This window comes from Rhopalosiphum padi, chromosome 1 (assembly GCF_020882245.1).
Source record: "Rhopalosiphum padi isolate XX-2018 chromosome 1, ASM2088224v1, whole genome shotgun sequence".
NCBI classification, from domain to species: Eukaryota; Metazoa; Arthropoda; class Insecta; order Hemiptera; family Aphididae; genus Rhopalosiphum; species Rhopalosiphum padi.
Genome location: NC_083597.1, coordinates 56483813 through 56511738, shown reverse-complemented (window position 1 = coordinate 56511738; position 27926 = coordinate 56483813). Strand labels below are relative to the sequence as shown.

Below are 27926 nucleotides of genomic sequence, written 5' to 3'. Positions count from 1 at the left end.
TTTCAGTTATTATAATTCAGTATATCATCAGTTCCGTAGTAGCTAGATATTTGTGTGCCCTGGTACAAATTGGTCTAGGTGCCCCATAAATTTAAAAGCTATTAGTGACTAATGAGGTTCTTTAGTAACTACAAAGTCATCTTAAACATTTAAGTTTTGGCTTTTTTAAATGCGCTTTTGCCCATAAAATGTGTTTATTCCAACATACAATTATATTAGTTAATTTTGGTATTTGGTATGAAATTTATTAGATTGCCATTCTGTTAATTATAAAAGTAGATATCAAACGGTCAAAATTTACCTGTAAATTGTAATTAATTAATTAGATAGCCATTTATAGTGTACCATTTATAAATACATACGAATATAATAAGAATTATTTCGATTATACGTATAATAGAATACATATATAAAGACAAACAAATTTACACAAGTTTCATATAATTTAATGTAATATCAAAGAATTTTATTAATTTAAAATCTAAAACATTATGAAGTACCTCCATTATAATAATAACTGGATTATAATATAATCTAATATTATTAGGTATCCACTATTTAAAAGGGCATGGACCAGTTGCGCCTAAAACAATATTTGTATTTTAGGTCAGTATACCAATTGCGCCGCTTAAATTTTAGGTCAGTACCACCGATTGCGCTACTTATATTTTAGGTTCCTTATTTTTACATGGACATATGTAATTTACTACACGGCGGAAAAAGTTACATATGTATATACACAATTAAATATAGCTAACTAATATACATTCAAATATACTTAATTTAAAGCAAAACGTATACGAAATTACGGGAAAATACGACAAGCTACAAGCTGATAATAGTACCTATAAATCTATTTAAAATACATATTTTTATAAAAGTATTTTTATATACTAGGTGTAATGTAGAATAATATTATAAACCCTGAAAACAACTGAACGCAATTGGTATATCGACCCAAAAAGACAGAGCGCAATTGGTATATTAAAAGGTCATTTTAAGAGCAATTGGTAAACTCCCATTTAAAATTACTAGATTCGCATATATATTATATGAATATTATCAGTGACATACTGGATACAGAATTAGAGTTGAGGGAGAAAAATAATTTATTCATCAAAATCAAAACTATATAATGTAATTGTTTGTTTTTATATACAAGGATTAAAATGCATTTATGGCTTTTAAAAAAACCATCTCATTATATAATTTTAAGTATATAAAAGTTTATAAAAAAAAGGTGCATATACTTGTTTAAAAAAATGATAATCCTGTAATCATAATTCATGAAATAATATTATTGAGTTATTTTTGTAACCCAAATAATGTTAAAACGTTGACATTACTTCAACATATTATTATACAACAGGAGAAACGTAAAACGTTGTTCTTATATGCAATAATTCAAGGAAAAAAAATTTTCATTAATTTTTCATTTTAGAAAATGTCTACTAATGGCATATTTCAGGGGGGTAGCAAAATTATACATTTGTCAATGTTAACTAAAATTGTATAAGATGGGCAGTTAAAATAAACATAGACACTTATCACCAATCATCAGAAATAAACATAGATTTCTATTCACACTTTTTACTAGTTAAACATTTAAAACTTAGCAATTTTTTTCAGTAGGTACACTGTAAATTAAATTAAATTAGTACATTATATATTAATATAGGTACTTAAAATATAATATAGTTAATTCTAAAATAATAATTATATGAATATACAATTACATACAATGACTAATTCCCTATCTTTTACAATATAATTTTAATAGGAAACACGTAACAAATTATTGTTCATATTTATTATAAAATCTACTTCGTAAAATATATTATATAGAACAATAAAATATTCAAAATATTTAATTTTACATTTTCATACATTTAAGAATTAAGTTCTACACAGGTACTTAATTGGTCCAATTTACACAATTTAATAATACACTTTAAAAAAAAAAATAAGTTATTGTATAAATTTTTATTTAATTCAAATGATTATTATGTTTACAAATTATGAACATACCTACTAATTTCGTATATTAATTATTTTGCACTAGCATTTTAATAACTCTATTATAATATTATGTTAATATTTTCCTAATAGAAAATTAGAACTAAGAAATTAAAAATGTTTAAGTTAAATATTAAATTCATAACAATATATATATTTTTTTTTATTCGTTTATCAAAGAATATCACTGTATAAATAGTATTATTTTGACTCTTTACTTTCAAATAATAAATGTGGTCATTAAATAATTTAGTAAGTACCTATATTTGCGTGTGTAATGTTCATTAAAAATTTAACTACGATAAATAATGATTAAAAACTTTATAAATATAGACTTATAGTTTTAATTCAAAACTTCTATGTTAGAGCCACACAAAAATACTAGTTTACTCAATTACTCTTAAACAATGATATAGGTACCTTGTTAATAATAATTGTAAGTATTAACAAAGTTTTATTTACTAAAAATTCTCTAGTTAATATTTAAAATAATATTATTTTTTGACTACTGATAAAATTATAATTTTTAAAATTTAAATGCTCATTCTATGTTTGAAATTAACTCAGATTGTGCAATACATAAATTATTATACCCGCTATTTAGTAGGTATAATCTCACTTTGTTTACAAATTTAACAACACTAACCTTTATAATATTATTTGCAATGCTATACGCCAACGATGTAACGCAAGAAATTGTGTTTGATTCTTTGGCTATGCATGGCGTCTCGATGGCTTACTATAATTTGATTGTAATTGGATAAACTTTGCACTTTTAACAAATATCAGATTTTCGTATAAGCAAATAAAATAAAACTAAGAGCATAACTACTAACAATTTTAAAATTTTTCTTTTCAAAAATAATACTTATGTCATAAATAGAAAAACTTTTGATTAGTAAATAATAATTATAAATATTTATAACAATAGAATAAAACTTCGAAAATAATAACGATGTTACATCAGTAATATTACATTATAAAATATTGTAAACATATTTAGCCATGTAGGTATTGGAATTATATTATTATTATTTATGTAATATTAAATGTCCATAATATAATGGATCCTGAAATATTTATTTTCTATCAAGATAAACAAAAATATTCGAAGAAAATTATTTTACTAAATCTTTTTTGTCCGTAGAAAATAAATTTAAAATATTTTAATATACGTGCAAATTCAAATACGGCAAGAAAGAAATCTTAAAAGTCATAATAGAATGACTTACGGTTATTGAGATAAATCCTACACGTATAACATTTCCTTCAATAAAATTATATTACCAAATGCCCATTTCAGTACGTCTCGGGTCAATGGTTTTTAGGGTTTCCGTTGTTTATGATAACGAGTCCCCTTCTCTTCGTATAACACCAACGTCAGTATAATATACAAGGGAACGGCCACAGTGGCGACCGAGAGAGTAATAATTAAAAATGCCGCAACATCCTCTGGTGCCGAAATTTAATCTGCAAGCGGATTTTGCTGAGAGTAAAAACTTTTCTCGTCCCGATTAATTTATTGTCATTATTACGTTATACGAAAAACCCCTTCTCATAGTTTCATTATATGGAGCTGAACAAAAAAAAAAAAAAATTCTAAGTCATTAAACATTAATTAGGGAATAAATCGAATTTATTTTACGCTACACTTCTTGAAAGAAAAATAGCGGTATACTGAACATTTTTTAAAACTTTTTAATTCCACTACATTAAAACGGATAATTTTTTAAATCAATACAATAATATTATATAGCTATACTTATACTAATAAATTATAAAATTATTTTGATTTTACAAGAATTACTTTTGAAAAATATCAAATAGCTATAATTTATTATATTATGTAATTAAAACTTAAGGTTGTATTGTATCTATGTGCCTTATATTAAAATATGCTATTTCATATTGTTTGCCTAACGCGATTATATAAAAAAAAAAAAACATTCAGACATTAATCAATTAACTACTTCGATCGTGAAAAATATTTTATAAACTTACAAACATAATATTGTACACACATTTCACATATTATTATTCAAAGTATATAAACTGTCTTATAACATTATCGCATTGCATAATCTAGTTATTAATGTTTTTTTAGTAAGTTAACTACTTAAACACTACTATCTACCATAAAATAAAATCGTTCTTTAATCAAAATAAAAAATATTCCTTTTTGTATTGACGAAAAAGTTATTTTCTAATTTATCCATTAAGTAGTTCAAAAAGTTACTTTTTCTTATAAAACGGAGGTAGCTGCTTCCGTTTCTCGTAAAAAAAAAATAATAAAAATATATTCTTTTAAAAGTAAAATAAAAATAATTTTTAATGTACAAATAATTTTATATTTATTTACATTTGTAAAATGACAGTTTACAATAATTGATAATTTTAAAAAATATTTAAAAAAAATAATTTCAGAAATATACGGCCTTTAAACAAGAAAATAACATAATATTAAAATCAACAGAGCATGCAAATATAGCATATTATAACACTGGGTAGACAAATTATCTAACAATATTTAATTTAAATGCAGCTATTACAAAATATGCCTTGAGGGGGAATTATAAAAAATAAATAATTTAAAAAAATGTACTATTAATTTAATATGAACGAAACAAAATATGTATACAGGTATAAATACTATACGTTGATATTTAAAAGATGACTACACAAAATAGTATACATTTTGTAAGAAAATACTTAAACAAAATTATAATGTTCATGTTTTTTTTTCATAAATACCTACTTCAAATAAAATATAAATCAATTAAAATTATAGATAAAACTGGTTGCATAGTTGAATTCAATTTATTCTAAACAAATATTAATGAATTGAGTTATAGTTAAGACGAATCTATTAATAAGTGCTAAATATAATTAACAATCAAAATACACTCAATTAAGGGTTTTTTAAAAAATATTATTCAACAATGCAAACAAACTCGCCTATTTGTAACAAATAATAACTCTCAAGGTCGTTTTTTAAATCAAAGATTTATAGAGTAATGGATAAAACCCAAAAATAGTTACTCACTAGTTCTCAATTGCTCAAGTACTGTACCTACATCTTCAAAATATAGGTAGGTACCTACATATATTTTATCGACAATGCGAATAATACGGATATTATTAATAATTAATTAACATTGTATACATTTTCGAATAATTTTAAGCAATTTTAACAATGTATACATTAAGTATACAATATACAATACAAAATGTTAACAATGTATGCATTAAGCATACACTATATACAATACAAATTATTCGTACCATTTCTCCATTTCATCATACGTTGAGTGACTATATAGTCATTATGACTGGGATCACACTGACGTAAAAAACTAAAAATGTTATAGAATGTCTAAATAGATTTGGATAATTAATCATAACTCATAATATTATACGTAGTAATGTCAATGATTATTATTGCATCATAATACATGATGACTATACTTTTTTAATTATTTTAACAATAAGTGGAAATCCATCCAAACTTTTTACTTATTATCTTTGTTTTAAAATTCACTCAATTCGGATTGTATCAAATTTGAACACTTGTTATCCGTTAGTAACGCTGTATTTTTTACAATTTTACTTACTTATTGAATGGTACACTTTTTATTAAATACTTAATACTCAATGATTATATTTAAATTATAATTGCATTTAAATGATTTGAAATCTATGGATACTCACTTTCTTACTAGTAAATCTAATTTAATAAAAGTAAAGGTTGGCTAATGGGTACTTCACCGCTGTGTCGAGTGGTTCGCTATTATATAGTATATTAAATTTGAATTCAATGATATCTCTTTGTACATGAAAAACGATTCTGAGCGAAAATGGTCTGTCAGCTTATAATATCACATAGTATATTTTGTGATAAGAGTTTTTTTTCGATATAGATATTTATTTTTCTTTTAGTACTACGGTAGGTTGATATAATTTTTTCTTGGATAATGTAGAACTTAATTATTATAATAATATAATTGTATATCCTATTGTAAAAGTTTATATAACACGAAATTTAATTTTATCTTTCTGTAAATACCGTACAACAGCAAAATAGATTCATAGTATAATAATAGATATTATTTCAAAATAAATCAAAAATCTCATTGTGTTTAATAAACCTAATAATAACATATATTATAATATACATGGAAGTTTTTAATTTTCAGGAATTATGTTTTTGAATTCTTACATAACAATTTTAATCGTTATATTTTTTCATTTAAAGAGGTAATTTTGTTCAAATTTAAACTCAAAATGTCTATAAAAAATAATTGTATTTTTGTTTATTTTTAAATTTTACGATTTCAGTGTAAACTGCTTATGAAGATTTTTGTATTCAATTTTCACAGCTTAGATATAAAAAACAAGTTTTTATAAATTCCTAACTATAGTTTTGTATACAAAATAGTTTGCAATATTTTACGATTTTGACGAATTTCGTCGAAATTTTAATTTCAACTTCATATATAAAAAAAAATATACTTATATATTTTTAATTTTATATGTATATATAAAAGGTATACATTTTGTTTTTAAAATTTAAAATTTAAATTGTCTATAAAGAACTTAAAAAATCAAAATATTTTGAAAATTATACAATTTATAAAAAATTATTCGTTTTTGAGAATTATAATGGTTTGGCATAAAAATTATCGTTTTTCCTTTTTTGTTTGTTTTTACAAATTATAAAAATATACTGGGAATTTTTAGTCTTAAACTTTTTAAAATACAAACTAGATCCAATATGCTATTTAAATCCATACTCAAAGTTGAAAAACATTTTTCAACAACTATTATAGTGTACTAATACAAAAAAAAACACACATCATTGTAAAATCAATACATCAATACACTCATAGTTCCGCTCAAAATATCTGTGAATCCAAAACCATTTTAACATTGTCATTGTATGACGAACATACTACTTAATAATTTTATTCTATAGCATGTTATACAAAGCATACTACCTACATAATATACATAGTTTGATAAATGTGATAATGCTGTTTTAACATACAATAAAATGAATCGCTGTTTTAATGATTTAATTTTTAAGGTTCCCAGTAAATATTTAAAAGTTGTACTAAGCTAAGAAAAATATTTTTATATTGAATCGTTAAATTTGTATTTATAGTTGTCTATATTTAATATTATTATAGGTATTTCAAATTTAGTTTATTTTTCATTATCAATACACATTTTAAGCAGAATTATCGTTATTATAAAAATAAAATATCTTTTAACAAAATTATAGTTGTCACTAGTGTAGTTAGAAATATTATTTAGTCAAATATGACTGTAATAGAGGTTGACATATGTGTGTCGGACCAAACAATTTCGGTAGAGAAAACCTTGGCTTTGTAATAATTAATTGCCCGCATTGTGTGAGCTCCGTGGTTTTAACCTCGATTTTCACCTTGCTTGAAAATATGTAATACAACGTATAGACATAAGTTAAACATTATCAATGTTATATGTTTGTGTACTTTCTCACTGAAAATTAATAATACCACTTTGGTACCTTATGGTATTGGCATGACAAAATTGTGAACCAATAAGAGGAGAATCATCTTTTTTTCATAATATCGTATTTCTGATGCCGGACGTCTGTCATAAGCAACGGTGCAGAAAAAAATAGTAAACGGCCCAAAAATACATAACGGAAAAGGAATCTCTAAGAGCAAGATAAATAGTAGCCAAAAACAGAGCTCACACAAGTTTTTCATGAAATGATTTATTATTGCTCGTTATTCCCCATAACAGTTTTCTTTATCATCGTTTTTGTACTATGGCATCATTTCGATTTATATTATTTTGAGAGAATTTACGCTCTTTGACAGTCTTTATAGTTCAAACCTCTACTTCAATACATAATTTATTGTTCGTTTCATTTATTTATTATTTATATTTTTATTTTTATTTTTTTTATCAAAAAAATAAGTTGAGTTATTTTTAAAAGTTTACAAAATACGTGATTCGCATGAAAACAATCAAGTAAATTTAAAATTTCAAGAACTAAAATAATTTAAGTATATTTATAGATTATTGGAAAAAGTAAACAATTACAAGAAAAATATTTAATAATCAAAATAAAGTTAACGATTTTTATAAAAATTCAAAATTATTATAGACCTTCTAAAATTCTATTTTTTATTTCAAGAACCTAAAAAATAATAAAAGTATACAATTTCTAACAAGCAACAATATCCCTCAGGTACTGTATATTTAAATATAAAACTTTCTTAGGTAAAACAAAATAACCAAACTAAAATTAATCTTTAAAAAAACAATTGTATTTAGAAATGTTATATTATATTATGCACTTAGCTTGTAATCCAAAAACTATAGTAACATATTAAATTCAAATAGTATTATACCTTGATACCTATATAGTTAATTTAAGATATATGCCATCAAGGTATATAAATTTAAAAATTTAATTTCATAAAATAAATTAAGAAGGTACAGATTAAATAAAAATATAATTAGGTATATATATAAATATTTTTTTAAATATATAATTATTATATGTTTATGTTTATAATATAATGTGCATATTTAAACCATTTTATTTCAAGTAGCAATTTATAATTATTTAAAAAATGAAATAATTTAGTTAATATGTACATGTATCATAGGTATTCTAAAAAACCAATTAGATCAACATTAATACCTATCACCAGAATATCTAACATTCTTCGATTTTCATTCGTTTCTTTTAATCTTAAATTTTAAAAAATTGAAAAAATAATAATATTAATTGACAAATATTCAAATATTAACTATTTTAATCATAAAGCATATTTATCTCTAATAGTAAATAGTCAAAAGTGAATTATGATAAATAAATAAAATACAACAATTTAATATTGCTGAATATATAATTAAGCTATTTACTTACTTATTATTACCAATTTAAATTAGAAATGTCAATTTTAAAGTATTCACAGCCTTTGTATGACTTAAATACATATTATACGATTCTTTATAACAAGTGCTGACAAACTACATAACTACATAGGAAATAACATGGTGCAATTATTTTACTTTTTACTTTATGGTTAGTAACTGTATACATTTAACGGCGTCGTTAAAAAGGTCCACCCAAATCCGATTTCGACGTACACCACTCTCAAGTCGATGACTGTCGTTTACGATCACGATTATACACTGAAATATAGGTGGTTAGGGAAAACCCAAAGGATATTGTTATTTACGACCGACGTGGAAACTTTTCCCGAAGGAAATATGAATTTTGCTTTCATCATCAAGTGCCTTTCACGCAGTTCTTCATATTCTTCATATGAGTGCCAAAAAAAAAAAAAACGTGAAAATTTATAGTCGAGCCAAAAGTTTGTGCTGATAAAAAAATATATATTATATAAATTTGAATGCGTTGTTTTCTTATCTGGAGTACATATTTAAAGAATAAACTCATTTAATGTTGATTCTACAACAAAATGTCGCAAAATATTTTGTTTACATAAAAAATTCAATTTTTTTCATTTCGGTTCTTAGAGACTCGTAAGCTCCTTGAGGCGTTACAATTGCATTTTAGTGCCAAATAAAACACAACGATAGGTTTTTATGATTTTCTTGGCACAAATTTTATGTTATTCGTTCATGAAAAACTAATACATCCGGTGATCCTGTCGTCCAAATACCTAAATGGAGTTTTCTCAAAACACATTGAAGGAACTCATGCCGAACTCATCGAAAATTCTAAAAGTTTCCAACCCATTTTATATACTTATTTTTACTGTATTCGATTTCCTTATATCACGTACAAAGTGTTACAATGCATCGACTTTAGAATACATTATAAGTAAATCAAAAAAAAAAAATTTGCATAATACGAATGACTTTAAATTTACACAGTTTTTGATATTATTTATTCTGTGTATTGAAAACCTCCACGTTATTTAGTCTGTAAGAAAAAAGTAAAATTATGGTAAAAAATATTTTTAATTATAAAAAAAAATAAAAATAAAAATGAACTGTAAAATATCGTGTAAGACTTTTTGATATCTCGTTTGTTTAAAAGTATATACGCTTTTAGTTTTTAAAATTGTTCTACCTTCCACATTATTATCTAAATATCATTTTTTTCAGTTTTAATTAACTTTATATCTAATATCTAACAAGGTATAATTAATGTCTTTAAATAATTGCCCACATATAATCAATTATGGAAAGTTAATCCCTTATATTAAACCCTATAAACTACATCATACGCTTAATTAATTCGATTAGAGCTAATTATCTTTTATGATACAGAATCAAATTCGAAACTCAATGCTATATTATATAGAACCTATATTAGGTATTGATTTTGTAACTACGATATACCAAAATACATTAGGTATTATGTTATGACCTTGAAGACTTAATTCATTAAATAAATAAATAACACAGGCGATTTAATATGAAACAAATATTTTAAGAAAGTATACTGATACATAAATCAAAATTTAAACAATTACTAAACACGCACGAGTATAAATATATTATAAATATTAATAATATAATTTTCTTATGATTAAGAATGATAGTTATAAATTTTTTTCAATTAAATTACATTTAATTATACAAAAATCAATAAATGTTTAATATTTATCTAATTACTAATTTTAATAATTAAATTATCTTTTGATTAACCTGCTCTCTTTTTATAATAAATGTTCCAAATAAACATAATATTTCGCACCTTTTTCATAAATATGGTATGGAAATTTAAATACATTTATTCAGAAAAAAAGAGCTATATCATTATTTATGACAAGGAAATATGTATATTTAAAGTTGTACAGACATCACAAGAATTCAAAACCTATTAGGTACAAACATTAAATTAACTTTTAAACTTAGAAAATGAAAAATACCATACAGTTCTACGAGCACAGACATTTTAAATTAATTTCAATATATTACAAAATTACTGATAACTATTCTTTATTATCTAATAATTTTAGGAAATAAATTTAAAATTAAATATTTTAATTAAATCAAATATTTATGGAAGTTCAAATAAAAAAATAGTATTTAAAGTATAAATTTATAAAATATTTAGGATTGGAAACTCTTTAATTCCAGAAATAAAATAGATAACTATATACGTCATGTATACCAAATTAAAAATACAGTAATCCATATTATATAGCACTTGTATTAAAATAAACATACACTTAAAACCGTAATCAAATTAAAAAGTAATAAAATATTTCAAAACATTTTAATCTAATTGTTAATCACAAAAAAAATATATAATAATTAAACTAAACAAAAAAACTAAATATTATTTTAATTAAAATGTCCAAACATATTATAATAAATAAATAAAATCAATATTAAAACAATCTGACCCAACGTCAGAATTATAGATCAACTATAATGTCCTATCCGTCCAATTTATTTAAATATTCAACAATTACGAGTTTGTAACCAAAAATCGAGACAAACCATAAATGATCACTAAAGGAAATAAAGTCCTGCGTATCACCTTGAGATCATGGGATTACTATCCACAGACGCACGCATATAACACACAAAAACGTAAACGGTCAAGAACAAGATTTATATGATTTATATGCCAATTCAGTCACGTTAAGACATATTATAATCACTGATAGCATCATAACTATTCAAAACACAATCCATCAGACAATGTTTCGCTTACCCACAACCTATGTAAACAACTAGCCTATTTTAGTAGCGTATTCAGACTGATTAAATTTTAGTCATATTCTTATTATATAAAATAATAACATATAAATGTTTGTATATAATCAAAAAAACCTACCATACAATTCCAATAACCTTGTCGTTGACAAGATTATTTAAAAATATGAAAAAACGATCCATTTTTTTTTTCGATTTCAATAGTAATAAATTAATGTAGTCTGTTTTTTTATTAAACACATAATATTTGAATTCAATTTAAAAAAAAAATCATGTAAAGACCATGGCAACATATATTATATCACCTTTATTCTATGAACTAATAAACAATGATTTTATAAACAGAAATGAAAATGTAGATACCTACTCCATTTATTAATATAATAATTGAATTTTAAAATATAAAGCAAATATTTTAAAAAGTACCTACTATATATATATATATGTTACTTTATTGTAACTTATAACACATTATCATTAGTAACCCCGTACAAGTCATTAATTACCTACATTTTCCATTAATATTTTTAATTATATCTAAAGGCATGACAGAGATATGTTGTATATATGATTATATTTTATTTAACACTTTAATTATTAGGAGATGAAGTCTTTTAAAAGTTTCGTGTAGTCAATAATCGAATTAGTAGTTAAACCTAATTTATTCTTTATTTTTATTTTTCGTTTTTTTTTTAGTTGTATCTTAAAAAGTAAATACGAGTAAGTAAAACAAAAGAAAATTTCCAAGGCATTTGTTTTAAAGTGAGCTCTACTTAGAGTCATATTTTAAAATAAAACGATTTAGTATTGGTTTAAAACGTAATACCCACAACACGAATGTAATACATTACACTATTATTAACTCAAATCTGGAATCAACTCAAATAAAATGATCAAATATTTCGTTTCGAACTTGTAAAGTGTGTTAAAATATATGCAACGTTCAAAGAAATTGATGTTTATATAGTTAGAATTAAATACAAAATATAGTATAATTCTAATAAATGTATAATATATGTGAATTATATTTACTTATTTTTAAAAATCTTATTCTAATAGTATTGTAGATTCTGATTTTTGATTGAAATTAAAAATGTTTTCTTTTATTATTATTATTATGTTTTTCCGACATGATTTTTTAGATTCCAATAAATATCTACTATAAAAATTAATGTTTTGCGTAACTAACAGCTGATAGAAAAATTTTAATTAGTTTTTACTTTAATGGGATAATTTTTCGATTTTCTAATAGTTTGAACGGTGTAGACTGTACGGAAAAACAAATGACAACTCTGGAAGTCTGCTAAAGAAAAATGTCAGCAAGTGTGGTTAATTTAATATGTACCTAAACCATGGTTTAAATATTTTTTTAAATCTAATAATTTATAAGTAATAATAAAATAGTCAATAAATAAATAATTATTAAGAAACTAGTAACACATTACACCAGCAGAATTTTGCAAATGAGTCAGCGGTGCGATAAAAAACGCCAAAACCCCAAAAGTAGGTAACCCTGTATGGTTTTCAGATATCTACCTATTAAGCTGTGATAATAATAATTTCTGACCGAATTCTTGTATCAGGTGATTTCGTTTATTACCTGAAGTATTTAATAATCATTTAGTTCTAATATAATAAATATTATACTGATAAATAATTATAATGATAAATTTACGCTAAACTCGAATTTATTCGAATAGATTCTGTTTATGTACAAGTCAGTGGCAATGGTGTGGGATAATGGGTATAAACTGACAACTACTCGTATTACTGCGTTGGTCCTTTCCACAACATTCCAAAACCCTTGAATGTGTGATATTTATTGTTTCGGGGGTTCCAGAATAATTTTAAGGGTTCCTACAGGCAGACGCGTTTATTGCTAATTAAATCGAAAGGTCGCTCGATCGATTTTTTTTTTGCCCAAAAACCTCTACGCACGTAATAAATGCACGCACACCATAACAACAGTTTACAAACTATATAGGTATATACGTATACTGTATATATACTAGTATGGGAAAGGCATGTACTCTTAAATTGTATTATTAACAAAGCCAAAACAAAAACAAGTGTACACAATTATTATAGTACACGAGCAAAAAAAAACTCCACAATACACTGATAAAAGTACACAAATATTTGGATATTTTCGAGTACGAAAAATAATTCTAATAGGAAACTTGCTCATAATAATATTAAAGACACCTCCCTCTCCCACACAACTCATTATAATATTATCAACATAGAATTGCTTATTATTATAATAATTTAATTTGTAATTTTTAGATGGTCTTCGGTGTAATAGTCTATAGTGTACCTAATTGATTTTTTATTGAAAACAAATTAATAAAATTCATCCGTGATTCATGGTCACATTAAATAATGAACGACATTGCAAATATAGTTTAAAAACGCAACTATACTGATGCTGCATTTACTTGACATGATTTTGATAAATGTGATACTAGGAATTGAAAAAATAAACGAACTGTAAAAAAAGGAATGGACTTAGGATGAATAGACGTGATGTGATCGCAGTAATTTGTTACTGAAGAAAGCGTGGATTTTAATAAACTACCACAGTAATTCTATTGAATTTACACTAGTTGCACAATGCACATAAAAATTCATAAAATATGTTTAAAATAAATAAAATAACAATGTTTATCTACAATTATTCTATTTATTTTATCTTTAAAATGAGTTTGGTTGGTACATTTAATTTTATTATTTAAAAAAAAAATCTATTCAAACCATATTTATGAGTAACACAAAAACTGTATCCTATACCACGTATATTTGATAAATAAACTATACTTTTTGAAAAAGAAAACATATTTTTACAAATAAGTTGTAATATCTATAATAGTAAATTAACTAAATTCGCTCTGCTTAAAGTTTATAATACGAAAAATGTTTTGCCAAAATATTAACTCTCTATTCTCCATTCAGTTTCAACTTGTAATTATGCCAAAATAACAATCCTTTGACACATACGTAATTATTTTACAATATTATTACAGCTATGGTTTATATTATTATTTCTGTCATTAATCAATCATGAGCATGTAAAATAGTCTTATAATGATATGTGATATGTTTGGACATTCAATAAAAATAAATCATTAAACTGCAGCATGGAATGTGATTCATTGACACTTGAAGAATCTACCTTCTGTCAAAAAATATTAAAATACCTATTTCAATTTACATGAAAAAAATCAATAATAAATACTACACAAAATGGACATTCGAATTTAAAAATTTGATAACGTTCTAATTTTACATTTAGATTATCGTGAACAAAATTATGATTTGTTTGTAAAATAAATATCATTTTAAGTCATTATATCAAAAACAAAATATAAATTACGTCAAGTTTTTATTATTATTTTAAGACACTGTTTTATAGTATAACAATGCCCTACATAAATCTTGCAGTTTAGTATATTGACTAAGCAAAACTAACAATATACTTTTAAAGATATAATATAGATTTTTAACCATAATCAGGTTAAATCTAAGGTAGAAGTTGGCATATATTTTAAATTATTATATCAATTTACAAATAAATTGTGGTATTATAATCCATTATTATAATGATCAACAAATCAATATGATCTAAATATGGATCAGTGTAGAAGAAATTTGTAGTCGTATAAATGGTAAATGGTGAATTGCTTTTTAAATATAATTTTATAATGACGTTCTCAATATTATATACATTTTATTATAAAATAACAAATTAGTTATTTACAAGAAATTTCATTAGGAAAGTTTTTATAGGTCATCATTTCTGTGGACGAAGGTCGTCACTAACCATTTCCTAGTTTTATCTCTGAATCACGTATTATTACGCACACATAACATTATAATTAAAATAATAAAAAATATACGTGAAAATAGACAAATGTTTATAATAATAATACAGTATTGATTTGATTTCTAATTGTATCACATTATCGTGTAATAATAATAATAATAATAATTGCTATTATATTATTAAAAATAATACATTTGATCTGTTGATTTGTTTTTTTTTTACTCAACCACGTGTTCATTCTAATTTGTCTTAAGAAATAGCAATAATAATTAATAATTGATTACATTAATTTACTTACAGCTTAGTAATGTTGATGGGTATGTCGTCGGGTATTCTGGTGAATCCCAAATTTCTACAGGACACTTCTGTCGCTTCGTGGCCATCGCATCGACACTGTGCAGGAGACTCACAAGATTGCATAAAGTTTACGTCCGCTGATGCAAGCGACAATATCATTAAAGACAAAGCCGTTAGCAGCGCGGATATCATTGTTTAATAGATTATAAACAGTATTAGTCTGAGTAAGTAAATCTCAGGTCAATGTTGATGATGCCACTTCAGCTGATTTCTTTAATCTCAGTCGACATTTCCAAACCTCCGAATATGGATTCATTTTTATAAAACTTGTCATTTTGTTAACACATAAATCAAATCTGAAAAATTAATAAACGTTACAAATAATCAAAAATATAACTAAGTTATATAAGTTTATTAATATTATATTATTATCTTGTATATTATAATTTTATATTCTTATAATTATTATAAAATATATTAAAATAGTTATAAACTAATAAACACTAATACTTAAATTTATATAAATTATTTTTTTTCTCGTCAAGTTTTAATCAAAAATAATAATAATAATAATAATGCTACAAATAAAGTATATAGTTAAAAGTATAGAGATGAATTAATTAAACAAATTCTTTACAATTTTTGCTAGATCAATTTTTGTTCCGGTTCATATATACATTTATGGTTGTAAAGTAGACCAAACATATATACGTCGTTTCTGCATAATATAATTTTAACCTCAATAATGTAAAAGTAGTTTTGAAAGGAAGAGTGAATATACTTAAGTGTCCGAATAAAATAGTATGAACATTTTTATTTAAATTTTACTGTCTAACAATACATTGCAATTTAATATTAAATTTACAGGGTCAATATTTTAGAGCAGACGCAACAACGTAAATCAAATACGTGTGTTTATCGTCTACATTACGTCATTATCGCCATTGAAAAAAAAAACGATATAGGTGAAAGTTGATTTGCAAACAACGGCAGTGAGCTCCTGCAATCATTATAGCTCAGTCTAGGATCATAATTTGATTCGACTATCAATATAATATGTATTCGTTTATTGGCATGTATATTTTTCGAGTACATTATTAAAAATTAATTCGACATGTTAAATGTTATCAATACTTTATTTCTTAACAAATGTTGAAATAAATTTTTTTCCACAGTATGTTAAAATACATTTTTTAGATTTATGATTTCAAATTAAAAATTTATTTTAAAATATTGATCATCGCTCATTCCCTAAATAAAATTAGTAACAAGACCATATTTGTTCGAAAAATGGTGGGTGGTTATTTGATTATAATCACCAACAGTGGGTCAATCTGACTATTGTTCGGAACTCTGGCCTTCGAAAATGTTATTTAAAAAATTAACCATTTAATTAATATCACGTTTTTTGAGGTTATTGTTTAAAATTATTAGGTGTTTTCATACATAAGTTACGCAAATACATATAATAAATAATTTAATGTCCTTCAATCAAATTCAAAATGTTTACATACACACACAGATCATCTTAACAATGAACTATTTTAATACCTAATATAACAACATAATATATTTTTAAATAATACAATAATAATATTCAGATAAATTGTATGTTTCATATCAAAATTTAAGAGTACCTACTTGTTTATTTAATCATAAGGATTAGACTATAAACTATAAGCTATCAAATAAAAACACTCGGGCCAAATAATAATAAAAAAAAACATAAATAATACTAATTAATTACTTAAACCTATAATACCTAGTATTCAATTATTCATGTCAATATTTATTATAAACATTTATAAGATGTGTTCGTATACAATCATTTAATGATTATTTACATAATATAACTTATATTACATAAAATAATATGTACACACATACATATATATATATATATTATATACGTTAAAAATGATTGTTATATACCTTCAACAGATAAATCAACAATGTATTACATATTTTGCATTTCAGTTTCATAAAAATATGTCATACGAATTAAATAATAACATATTAAGTCAATGAAATAGTAAGTTTATTGTGATCTTCAGTATATGAGATGACCAAAAATAATGGGTTATTATTATAGTTAAAAAATTATAAATGCAATACACAATTTCCATAATGTTTACAATATTTTGTTCATTCTGTATACATTTATAAAAATATAATACGCATGTTATATCTAATTAATATCATCTGTTTATCTATAATTTATATGTATCTATTCAAAACAATACATTTATACTATAATATAAGTAATAAATATCAGTATAAAATCTGATGAAATTAGGCGATTGATATAGATATACAATTTTAAGTTATGTTAAATATTTTACTTCTGTAATAATTCCTGGCCGTAATACCTACATTATATTTAAATAGGTATCGTTTGTCATTGGTCCTTTAGTATACCCGGTTATTATTTTAAATTCATATGAATTAGTAAAAATATATACATATAACTATTAATTAAACTCGTATATTAAATTATTTTATTTAAAAGAGAAAATAACACAGTAGTTAATTTTAAAGCAATTTAAAATGTACCAAACTATAATTAAATAATTTTAATTATTATTATTAAAAAAGTAATTATCTCTTAATACATTAATTGCACCTATTTATTTTTTAAATTATTTTTATTTGAAAATAATCAAAAAGTATTCACGCAAAACATATTTTAAGATTTCAAAAAAATTAATTTTTTTTTAAAATTATAATACAACTGAAAAATCGAATTACTTTTATGTTCATTACAATTGGAAAAATATAAAAGATTAAAAATGTATATCTAAACATTTTCACTAAAAATAAAATGCTTTATTTTATTAAGTATATAAATAATCACCAACCCTTGTACTTGTATATGTTGTACAAGTCTTGTCCCATCTGGATATTATTGTAGGAATAACACAAACACTTTAGATAAATAATAGCTATTAATAATCACAGTTAATCATAGATAATGTATCGAAATATTTGTAAAAGAAATTTACTATTAGAAATATTAAGTGTAAAATGACAAACAATATCTATCCATTAGTTATGTCTTATGTGAATCATTGAAACAGCATCTAATATAACCCAAAAACTTAAATCAAATCAACGATGATAATACTTTATTTACTTCAATTAATTTAAAAATTCGTTAATGCTATACAACTAGAAAATTTTTAAATTTAAAATAAAAAATTTATACTACAGCTCGTATTTGTTTTTAATAATTATTGCACACAATTTATTTAGTATATCAAATAATAATAATATTTTTGTTTATAATAATGTTGATTATTCTACTATTACAGGTTTATTATAAAAATAATAAAAAGGTTAACATTGAACAGTTATTATAACTCTTTATTGACCCTCCGGGAATATTAAATTTATTAGTCTTAAAACTTAAATTATTCAATAATTATACATACATGGTTATGTATTTCACTCATATAATATAATAATAAATAGTGACTTGACATTTTAAGTGTAGAACGTAATTCATTTTTAAATATTAACATTTTTAGTTTAAAAAGTTTTATTTTCTAAAAATATATTTTTCCTGCGCTAGCAATTAGAATTAGTTATAAGTACTACAAAGTAGTTAATAATTTAATATTTAATACATTTGAGTATAATAGTAATATAAACATTTCAATTAATAGTTTAAATAGATAAACTATAGAACGTAGTATGTTTATAACTTAATATTATATATAATGAGAAGTGAGTGCATTTGTAATGCTTTTGTCTAATATAATTTTAAATAAAATTTAAAGTATATATTGTAATTGACTCACTGTTATTCCATAGCGAATTTCTGGATACTCCATGCAATAAATGTATTCACAAAAAATATTCACTCGTTATATATCACTTTGAAAATGTCAATTAAAACAACACTAAAAAACTATTTCCAATATTTTTTTTCCGAACAAGAATTAAATTAATCTTTATGCGTTTTTTAAATTTAAATAATAAAATTAAAATGTTAAACAAACACAATAAAAATAAGAAGCAAAAAATCAAATCCTATCGAAAATTGAGTTTCGAAAAACTTTCACCGCGATATGGACACCAGGCTCAGTAAGACCATAGCGAAGGGCATGCGGCGTACCATTCACTGAGGAGCGGATTTTACGGTTATCCCGTTACTGAAGCCAATTGCCGCCGGAAGCGGTCGTGAATGGTCGGCTATGATCGGCGACAACTTTCAAGGAACCCGCCAACGGTGATTTTTGTTTTATTTTTCTTTTTGCTACTAACCGTTAGCGGACTTTATGATACACAACAATAACTTTCTAGTCTTTCTAATCAAAGTTCAAATAAAAACTGATATGGGGTATTATATGAAACAGTTCACAAAATAAATGTTATTCCAGTTGTTTTTTTATAGCTAAAGATGCATATTATACAAATGCGTGACGTTGACATTTTATACGTGCACATTGCATTTATAGGTACTTGAATATAAATATGATCTTATCAATTGTGGAAACAAACATAAAACAAAATATAATCCGAGTTAATGTATACTATGAAAACAAAATAGACAAAGAAAATTCATTCCTCCGAAGGTTATTTATATATTTTAATAATTATTATTAAGTTAATGTAAACGGCTAAAATAAAATAAAATATATTTTATAAGTATGTTAAGTCGAATTATAATAAATAATTATACAACAAATTAAGAATTATTTCTGAAGGCATACAACTATATATTTTTTTCTTTGTTTAGTATATGATCATAAAATAAAAATATATCCTACATAATGTAAAGAAACATCTTAAATTAGTAAATTACACAGTATATATATATAAATATATAAATAAAAAATAAAAATGAAAATTTTATATAAGGTATAACTGTAAAAACATTTTTAAATATCATAATTGAAATATTTACAATAACATATCAAATAAACATAAATATACGTGTGTTCTGTTAAAACGAATTTATAAAAAACTTATAATATTTAAAAGACAATATTTATATGATATATTTTTTATAGACGTAAAATAGTATATAACATACAGTGAACATTTTTTATATTCTGAATGGAGTGATGCTGTGTGTATAGTTGGGTTTTTTTGTGTGTCTATGTGTCTATAGTTTCATCCTGCGGATCAGTAAAATTTATACAATTTTCAACTTTGAAGGTTGCTTTAGTAGAAAATATTGCAAAAACGGGCTATAAACTATACTTGTAGTAATTAAAAAATATACATAGATATAGCATTTTTTAGATAAATGTTTCAAATTTTTATAAATATATATATATATATCTATTTTATTCGGAGCTAAAAATAATAGGATAACATTTTTAATTTTGATTACTAAGTTGAAAATGTTTCTCATACATTTTCCTGACATAAATCTAAAAATCTAAAAACGCATATGCACATTAACTTTTTTTGAAGACATTTCAAATTTAAATATTCACAAATTTTGATAATAAAATAAAACCATTGATATTAGTTATTTTGTTATATTTCAAAAACTATTATTTATAGGGACTTGAAACTTTTTGCCATTATGTAAATTATTATTGATTGTACTTATACTCAATTAAATTTAAAAAATATTTATATTAATTTTAATATTTTTATACTATAAGCCTATCATACCTATTCATTAACCTATTCGTTAATAATACCTAGCAATATTATATTGAATAATATTTTAATAATGAACATATGTAATATGTGCAATTTATTGTTGGTAAAATTAAATTGAACCTAGATAATTAACAAACAAATAACTAATAAGAAAAAAAATTACTATTTCCCATAGGTATCTATATTATAAATATATAATTAAATATCTTTAAAAATATAAAATAACAAACGGCTTTGGCTCAGAATGGTTTTTCGTCGTATATAATGACATCATATAATATTATTCGAATTAACACATCCATTACAGTGACCTATTACCAAAGATAAAGTACACTCGGCCCTTATCATATAGCGAAGTGGCATCCCCGTATTTTTAATATGAAAATTATACCTATATTAGTTATTATAAATAGCAAAATTAATGAGTATAAAAGTTATGAATAATAATATAATTCAACTAGTTAGTTAAAATATTAATCAATCATTCTGTAGTTATTTTAAATAATTTTAGTTGGTTTTAAACATCCAAGTTTTTAAGTAAAGTAAAAAGTAGAAAACTGATATGTTTAAAAAAATAATTCAAATATATTTTTATTAAATTCTCAGAAAACTTTACCCTAGTTGTTTGAGACTTTTAGATAAGATAGTAAATTTTTTCCTTCAAAAAGCAGGGTCAAAATAGTAAATTCCAAACAAGTTTTTATTTCTCAAAAAGTGTTTACAATCACCAGGGATTGTATGCATTCTAAGGAAGTGGAAAGTCGGCAATTTAAGTCTTGATATAAAATCGTATAGTCTAATGATCCAGACAATCCAGTTATCTATTATTGATAATATTTCATATACACGCACTGCGCAATACAATAATGTTTGTAATTGTATATATATATAGTTTCGCAACTCGATTGTTGTTTAAAATGGTATGTAATAAAATACAAATTAATTATATAAAACGATAATAGCTTTCATAAATAAAAATATTATAACGTCACAAAAACATGTACTCAAATCATAACCCTCTAAATTATTTATTGCTTAAAACTATAAATAATATGTACGAGTAATAAGTGTATTACAGTTTGAATTATTTTTAAATCAAAATGTATAATTTTTTTTAAATTTAAATTACTTTAACTTATTATATGTATGAAATAATTAAATAAATTATTATACATATTTTATACACTATGAAAAATGATTAAATATTATTTAATAAAATGCTTTAATTTTAGAATGGTATACAATTTTTAAATTCTATAATTATTAATTATTACAACAAAAAATAAATATAACTTACCACTATTTGTTAATAATTTAAATATAACAGTTTTTTTAATATAAAATTTTAATTATTAAAATATTATGAATTTAAAGTTATATGTTAAAAACGAGCCATGCAGATATATTTATAAAATATTAGCTTTCATATTAAAAATACATAATTTTTATCAAATAACTGTGTTATAAAAATGTACACAATAAAATGTATACATCTGTGTATTGTATATGATATGCACAATTCATAATAAAAACCATTTCCTATAAAATAATGGTCTAAATTTTATATCACGTATTATGTAGAAGTACAACAGTGCGTGTTAGAATTTATATTTGTTTTTTTTTTTTTTTGCTACATTATATCATTTATATCGTTGCTGTATCTTGTAAACCAAAGTTGTATTCTGCATAAAGATATAAAATATAATTGTTGTGCACAGTTATTATGTTTTTAATCGGACACATGTTTTTTTAACGAAATTATATAAATATCAACCTTTTTTTATAATAAATGCCTGAAAAATCCATATTATATTCCCTTGTACGTATTAACGTTTTATTTTTGCATACACTTTACGCCTGATTATATTGAAATATTGACAAATTGTTTCATGGTAGCCAGTGTTGTGACGTGACAAAAAAATGTTTGATGGATTACCAAACGTTATATTAACAAAATATTTTTCCTGATCACTAACAGTTTGATTTGGTAATTTGCGTCGTACCTACAACGGATTATTTATGTTAACGAGACACACATACATGAACATTATTGATTGGCTTTTTTTTAATGAAACTCGTCAATTATTAAAACATAAATATTACTAGGTATAATATTATACTATGTAGTTATAGCCGTTATAGGTATATATTAGAAATATTTTTACTTTGTATTAAAGGGAAACTTTTTTTAAATAAAACTTTTCATTTAAACTTTTTAGAATAACTTGTGTTATAATTTACTAAATTACCTATAATGTTTAAAAAATAAGTTCAAAATGTTTTAAGCTAAAATTCAGTTTTACCAAAAATAATTTTGAACTAAATACAATAATTATTACAACAAACCATTAGTATTTGTTTATGTTTTCGTTGTAATTTAAATGAAAACACTATACAGTATCAATGATAGTTTATCGTGGTTCGTAAATAAAAAATAAAAGTAATGAAAATTATACAGGAGATTAAAAATATTAAAAAGAATTTATACTTTTATGTAATAACAATTTAATTTTTTAAATGTGGAAAGTAAAAAAAAAATATAAGTAATAAAAAAATATGTTAAATTTAATTTTCTTTAATGAAATTAAAACTAAAATACGTTAAACAATACACAAATTTACCACTAAGGACATTTTCAAACTTTATTCTTCGTGGTAGGTACAAGTTATGATTAATACGAATAAATTAAGTTTAAAGAAATACAGAAAAAATAGTTTTACATTTTTAAAAACTTGGTACTGGAAAATTATAAGTTTTGAAACAGATTAATTTAACTTAAATAAAAAATGTTTATTTTTATATCTTAATAGTTGATACTCATTTTTTTTTTATTCTAGTGGTAAATGTGTTTAATAATTTTTTTTACCTAATATAATTTTAATATAATATGGATTCAGTTTTAAATTTATAACAAAAAACTAAAATAATTTAGTAGATATAATAGTATTAAATTATTGTTTTTATAGATAAATATGTGACTAACAACTGTATTAAGTATACATAGAAAAATTTTATAAACTTGCTACAAACAAATGTATTATATTTTGTAATGTACAATATCAAATTATATTCAGTAATTTTAAATAGATTTTAAATGAAAACAGTTATAAAAAGTTCGTTATTTTATTCTTATATAATATTTGTATGATAGGAGTACAAACAAAATGTTTGTTTTATTTTATTTTTCAAAGTCCCTATTTATTGATTAAAAATACATGTTAATTAGTACCTACTTTTAAATTGTCAATTTCACCAATAGCTTATTATTTTAAGCATGAAAAATTGTACCAACTATAATCAAAATATTTTTTTAAAAATATCATCAGACGTGATTCAAGTGAGATCTGCTTGGAACCGTTTTTCAAATGCAATGATTTATTATTAATTTCTTTCTTGTTTATAAATAATAAATATAATACGAACGTAACTCAAATTCAAAAATATTTTATTTATAAATTATTAATATTATTGAATTTTGTAAACTTCAATACTAATTAATGATATTTAAAAAATATTGTCATTACATTTTAATATTAAAAAAAAATAAAAATTGTACATTATATAAATAAATAATTATTTTTAATATTACCTATTATGCAGGTACAATGTCTAATAATATTATATTATTATTTATATAATACCAATTAAATGTATTTATTTATTTTTTACTTCCATGTTGTAATTTTTCAGTAGGAAAAAATTTAAGAAGCGATATATTAATTATTAAATTTTGGAATTTCTACCTCTTGTTTAATTTTATTTTAAATATTAACTGTTAAAAATTAAAGATTGTTATTTTACAACTATGTTGTTTTAAAAAAAATTCCAATCGGTACATTTTTAAATTTATTTTATACTATAGATTTTCTTTTAAAAAATGTCTGTTTAAAATTAGACTCTGTATAAGAAATTAATCTATTAAATTATCTTGTAAAATCTCATAATCTAAAGCTCTGAAATTATAATACTTCAATTGTTATTTTTCACAAGATGTTAGTGATAGATTACATATAGAAAGTGTTTATTAATAAACATAAAATATCTATATTAAATTTTTATCTGAACAACGTAACTAATGTACTTTAATACATTAAATTTTGCGAATTCATAACAGATGGTAAATATTTCATCAGTTAAATTATTAGACATTTTTAGTCATGCACCCAAAAATCTACTTTTATTATCTGTAGTTAAAATGTATTTAACGGCATACTGTGTAAACTTTATTATTATTATAACTTATTCACAACAATTTTACATTACTTTAACACTACTGTGACATTTGTATAATGATTTAGAAGTAAATATTTGCAGTCAATTAAACAGTAAAATAAATAATAAAACAACTACCCATATAAAATTATTGTAAAAATAAGGAAGGATTTATGCGAATATCTTATAAGTAAAACTAATAGTTAAAATGTATAAAACAAAATTTATACGAGATAAAAAAAAAGATCATTTAGGTAGTTTTATTTAAGGCTTAATTAATATAGGTAGGTAGTAAATATATTCATAATTTAAATTACGTTACAATTATACTTATAATTTAAAATCCAACGACAGTTGGCGAATATAACCTTTTAATCTCTATAAATAAATTTTAAATTTTATAAAATTGTTAAAAATTAAAAAGTCCGAAATGAGTTTATTTTAAGATGTCTTACAATAACCAGTAAAATTTCCCGATAGCTATTATTATAATTATATGTTTAAAAATATATTTTAGTATCTTTAGTTTTAATTTAACGGAAAATACTATTTTTTATTGTAATTTACCGTAAAGAATTCTGGCGTTCGTTAGTAAAAACAAAAGTATACGTTTAATGTCCTGTAAAAATCAACAAACTTCAATCGTTTTAAAGATCCGTAAATAGACGAAATCACTTAGTACTTGTCATACCATGTTTTGTAGGAAAATTAATATTTCGTGTATTTTTATTTATTGATCTAAGGAAATGATAAACATATTCTTTTTTTGTCAAAATATAAAAACTTATGATATAGTATAAATCATTTTTTTCGAGTCGGTAATATGAGGCATGAAAAAGTAGGATTAAGGAAGTCGCTGATTAGTACACCTCCGAAATATAATGTGTAGTTCATATAAATTTACGACGATAAAATATCACAATCCAGGTACATAAAATACAGTTAAGCTTGGAAAGTTGTCAACTATATAAATTGAAGCTTATTGTTTTTAATAAGGGATTTTGTATTTGAAGTGTTATTTTTATTATATATTTGATGACCCTAATATCTTTAAAATGTATCCTAACGTTTATAAAATATAATGCATAATCAATGACAAATAAATAATTCTGAACGGAGAATTCTTTGTACGTCTGTTCAAAACCGTGTTAGTTTGTACTCGTAATTCTTTAATAAACTTTATTAATATAATATTTACAACTTTCTTCAAATATTACATTTTTTTCCCATTAGTTTAAGAATTTGAGAGTTTATATTACATAATACATCATTACAAATTTACAAACCTATAGGCTATAAGACTATAACTAAGGTATTTTTATATTTTTTAGTATCACGGACTATAATATACGTATTTTTCTCTTTAGAAACAATATTATATTAATAAATATATTTTATAAATTTAAAATTAGATTTATTTTATTTATATTAATATCAAATAACATTTTAACCATTCAGATTCAATAATAAAACAATTTACTTCATTACTTGACTGAATTTGACTGAACTTCAATACCTACCTATTTAAAATAAAAAATGCACAAATCATTGAATCGAGTCAAAGGAGGTAACAACTAACAATACGTTCAAACGAATAAAATTATGATAGATTTATGAAATACCCAGTAAAACATCATTGATATATTATTAGAAGTTATAACACTTCATAATAACAACATCAGTATTCCATTCACACACCAAATATAGAGCTTATTTCTAACCAGTATTTCAAGCACGGAATTCGGATACGATAAAATAGGAAATAACACAAAGGGTTTTCTTACTCTCGATCCAAAAACAAATTTTATGTACACAAACATTTCCAATAATTCAAAGTTTATATCATGTAGGTTAGTTATGATGATTTACAGTTTTTTTTAATTTTACCTTCGTGAAAAATGGAGTCGCAATAACTTTAGTCTTTAAAAAAATAAATGACATTGTATTAAAAATTCCAATTCTTTAAGTCTAATATTAAATGTTTCATACTTTTCATGATTATATTTATCTCACCTTATCTATTATTGACAAACACAGAAGAATATTATGTTCCCATAATTAAAAAGCAGAATACCACTCTTTTGCTATTGAAGAGTAAGTCACTATAGTCTGTAATGAATGTGTTAAACCCGAATTCAATGATATATCATTGCATACAAAAAATTATTCTATGTGAACATTGTTTGTTAGCTTATATTATTATACTAAGTATATCTTATAATATATTTAAATTGCTATTAAAGTAATTTAT

The 27926-nt window shown here is 22.8% G+C and overlaps 1 protein-coding gene across 1 annotated transcript in view; it reads right to left on the bottom strand.

The window, feature by feature from the left end:
• Window positions 1–19953, bottom strand: part of LOC132924477 (leucine-rich repeat-containing G-protein coupled receptor 5) — an 82971-nt gene extending 63018 nt beyond the window's left edge. Inside the window, exons 1-2 of the mRNA XM_060988827.1 lie at window positions 19642–19953; window positions 15843–16197 (exon numbers count right to left, since the gene is read on the bottom strand). Of these exons, the coding sequence (XP_060844810.1) occupies window positions 15843–16033 (191 nt within the window). The 5' untranslated portion in view covers window positions 16034–16197; window positions 19642–19953. The remainder of the gene's footprint in view (window positions 1–15842; window positions 16198–19641) is intronic.
• Between the last annotated feature and the right edge of the window lie 7973 nt (window positions 19954–27926).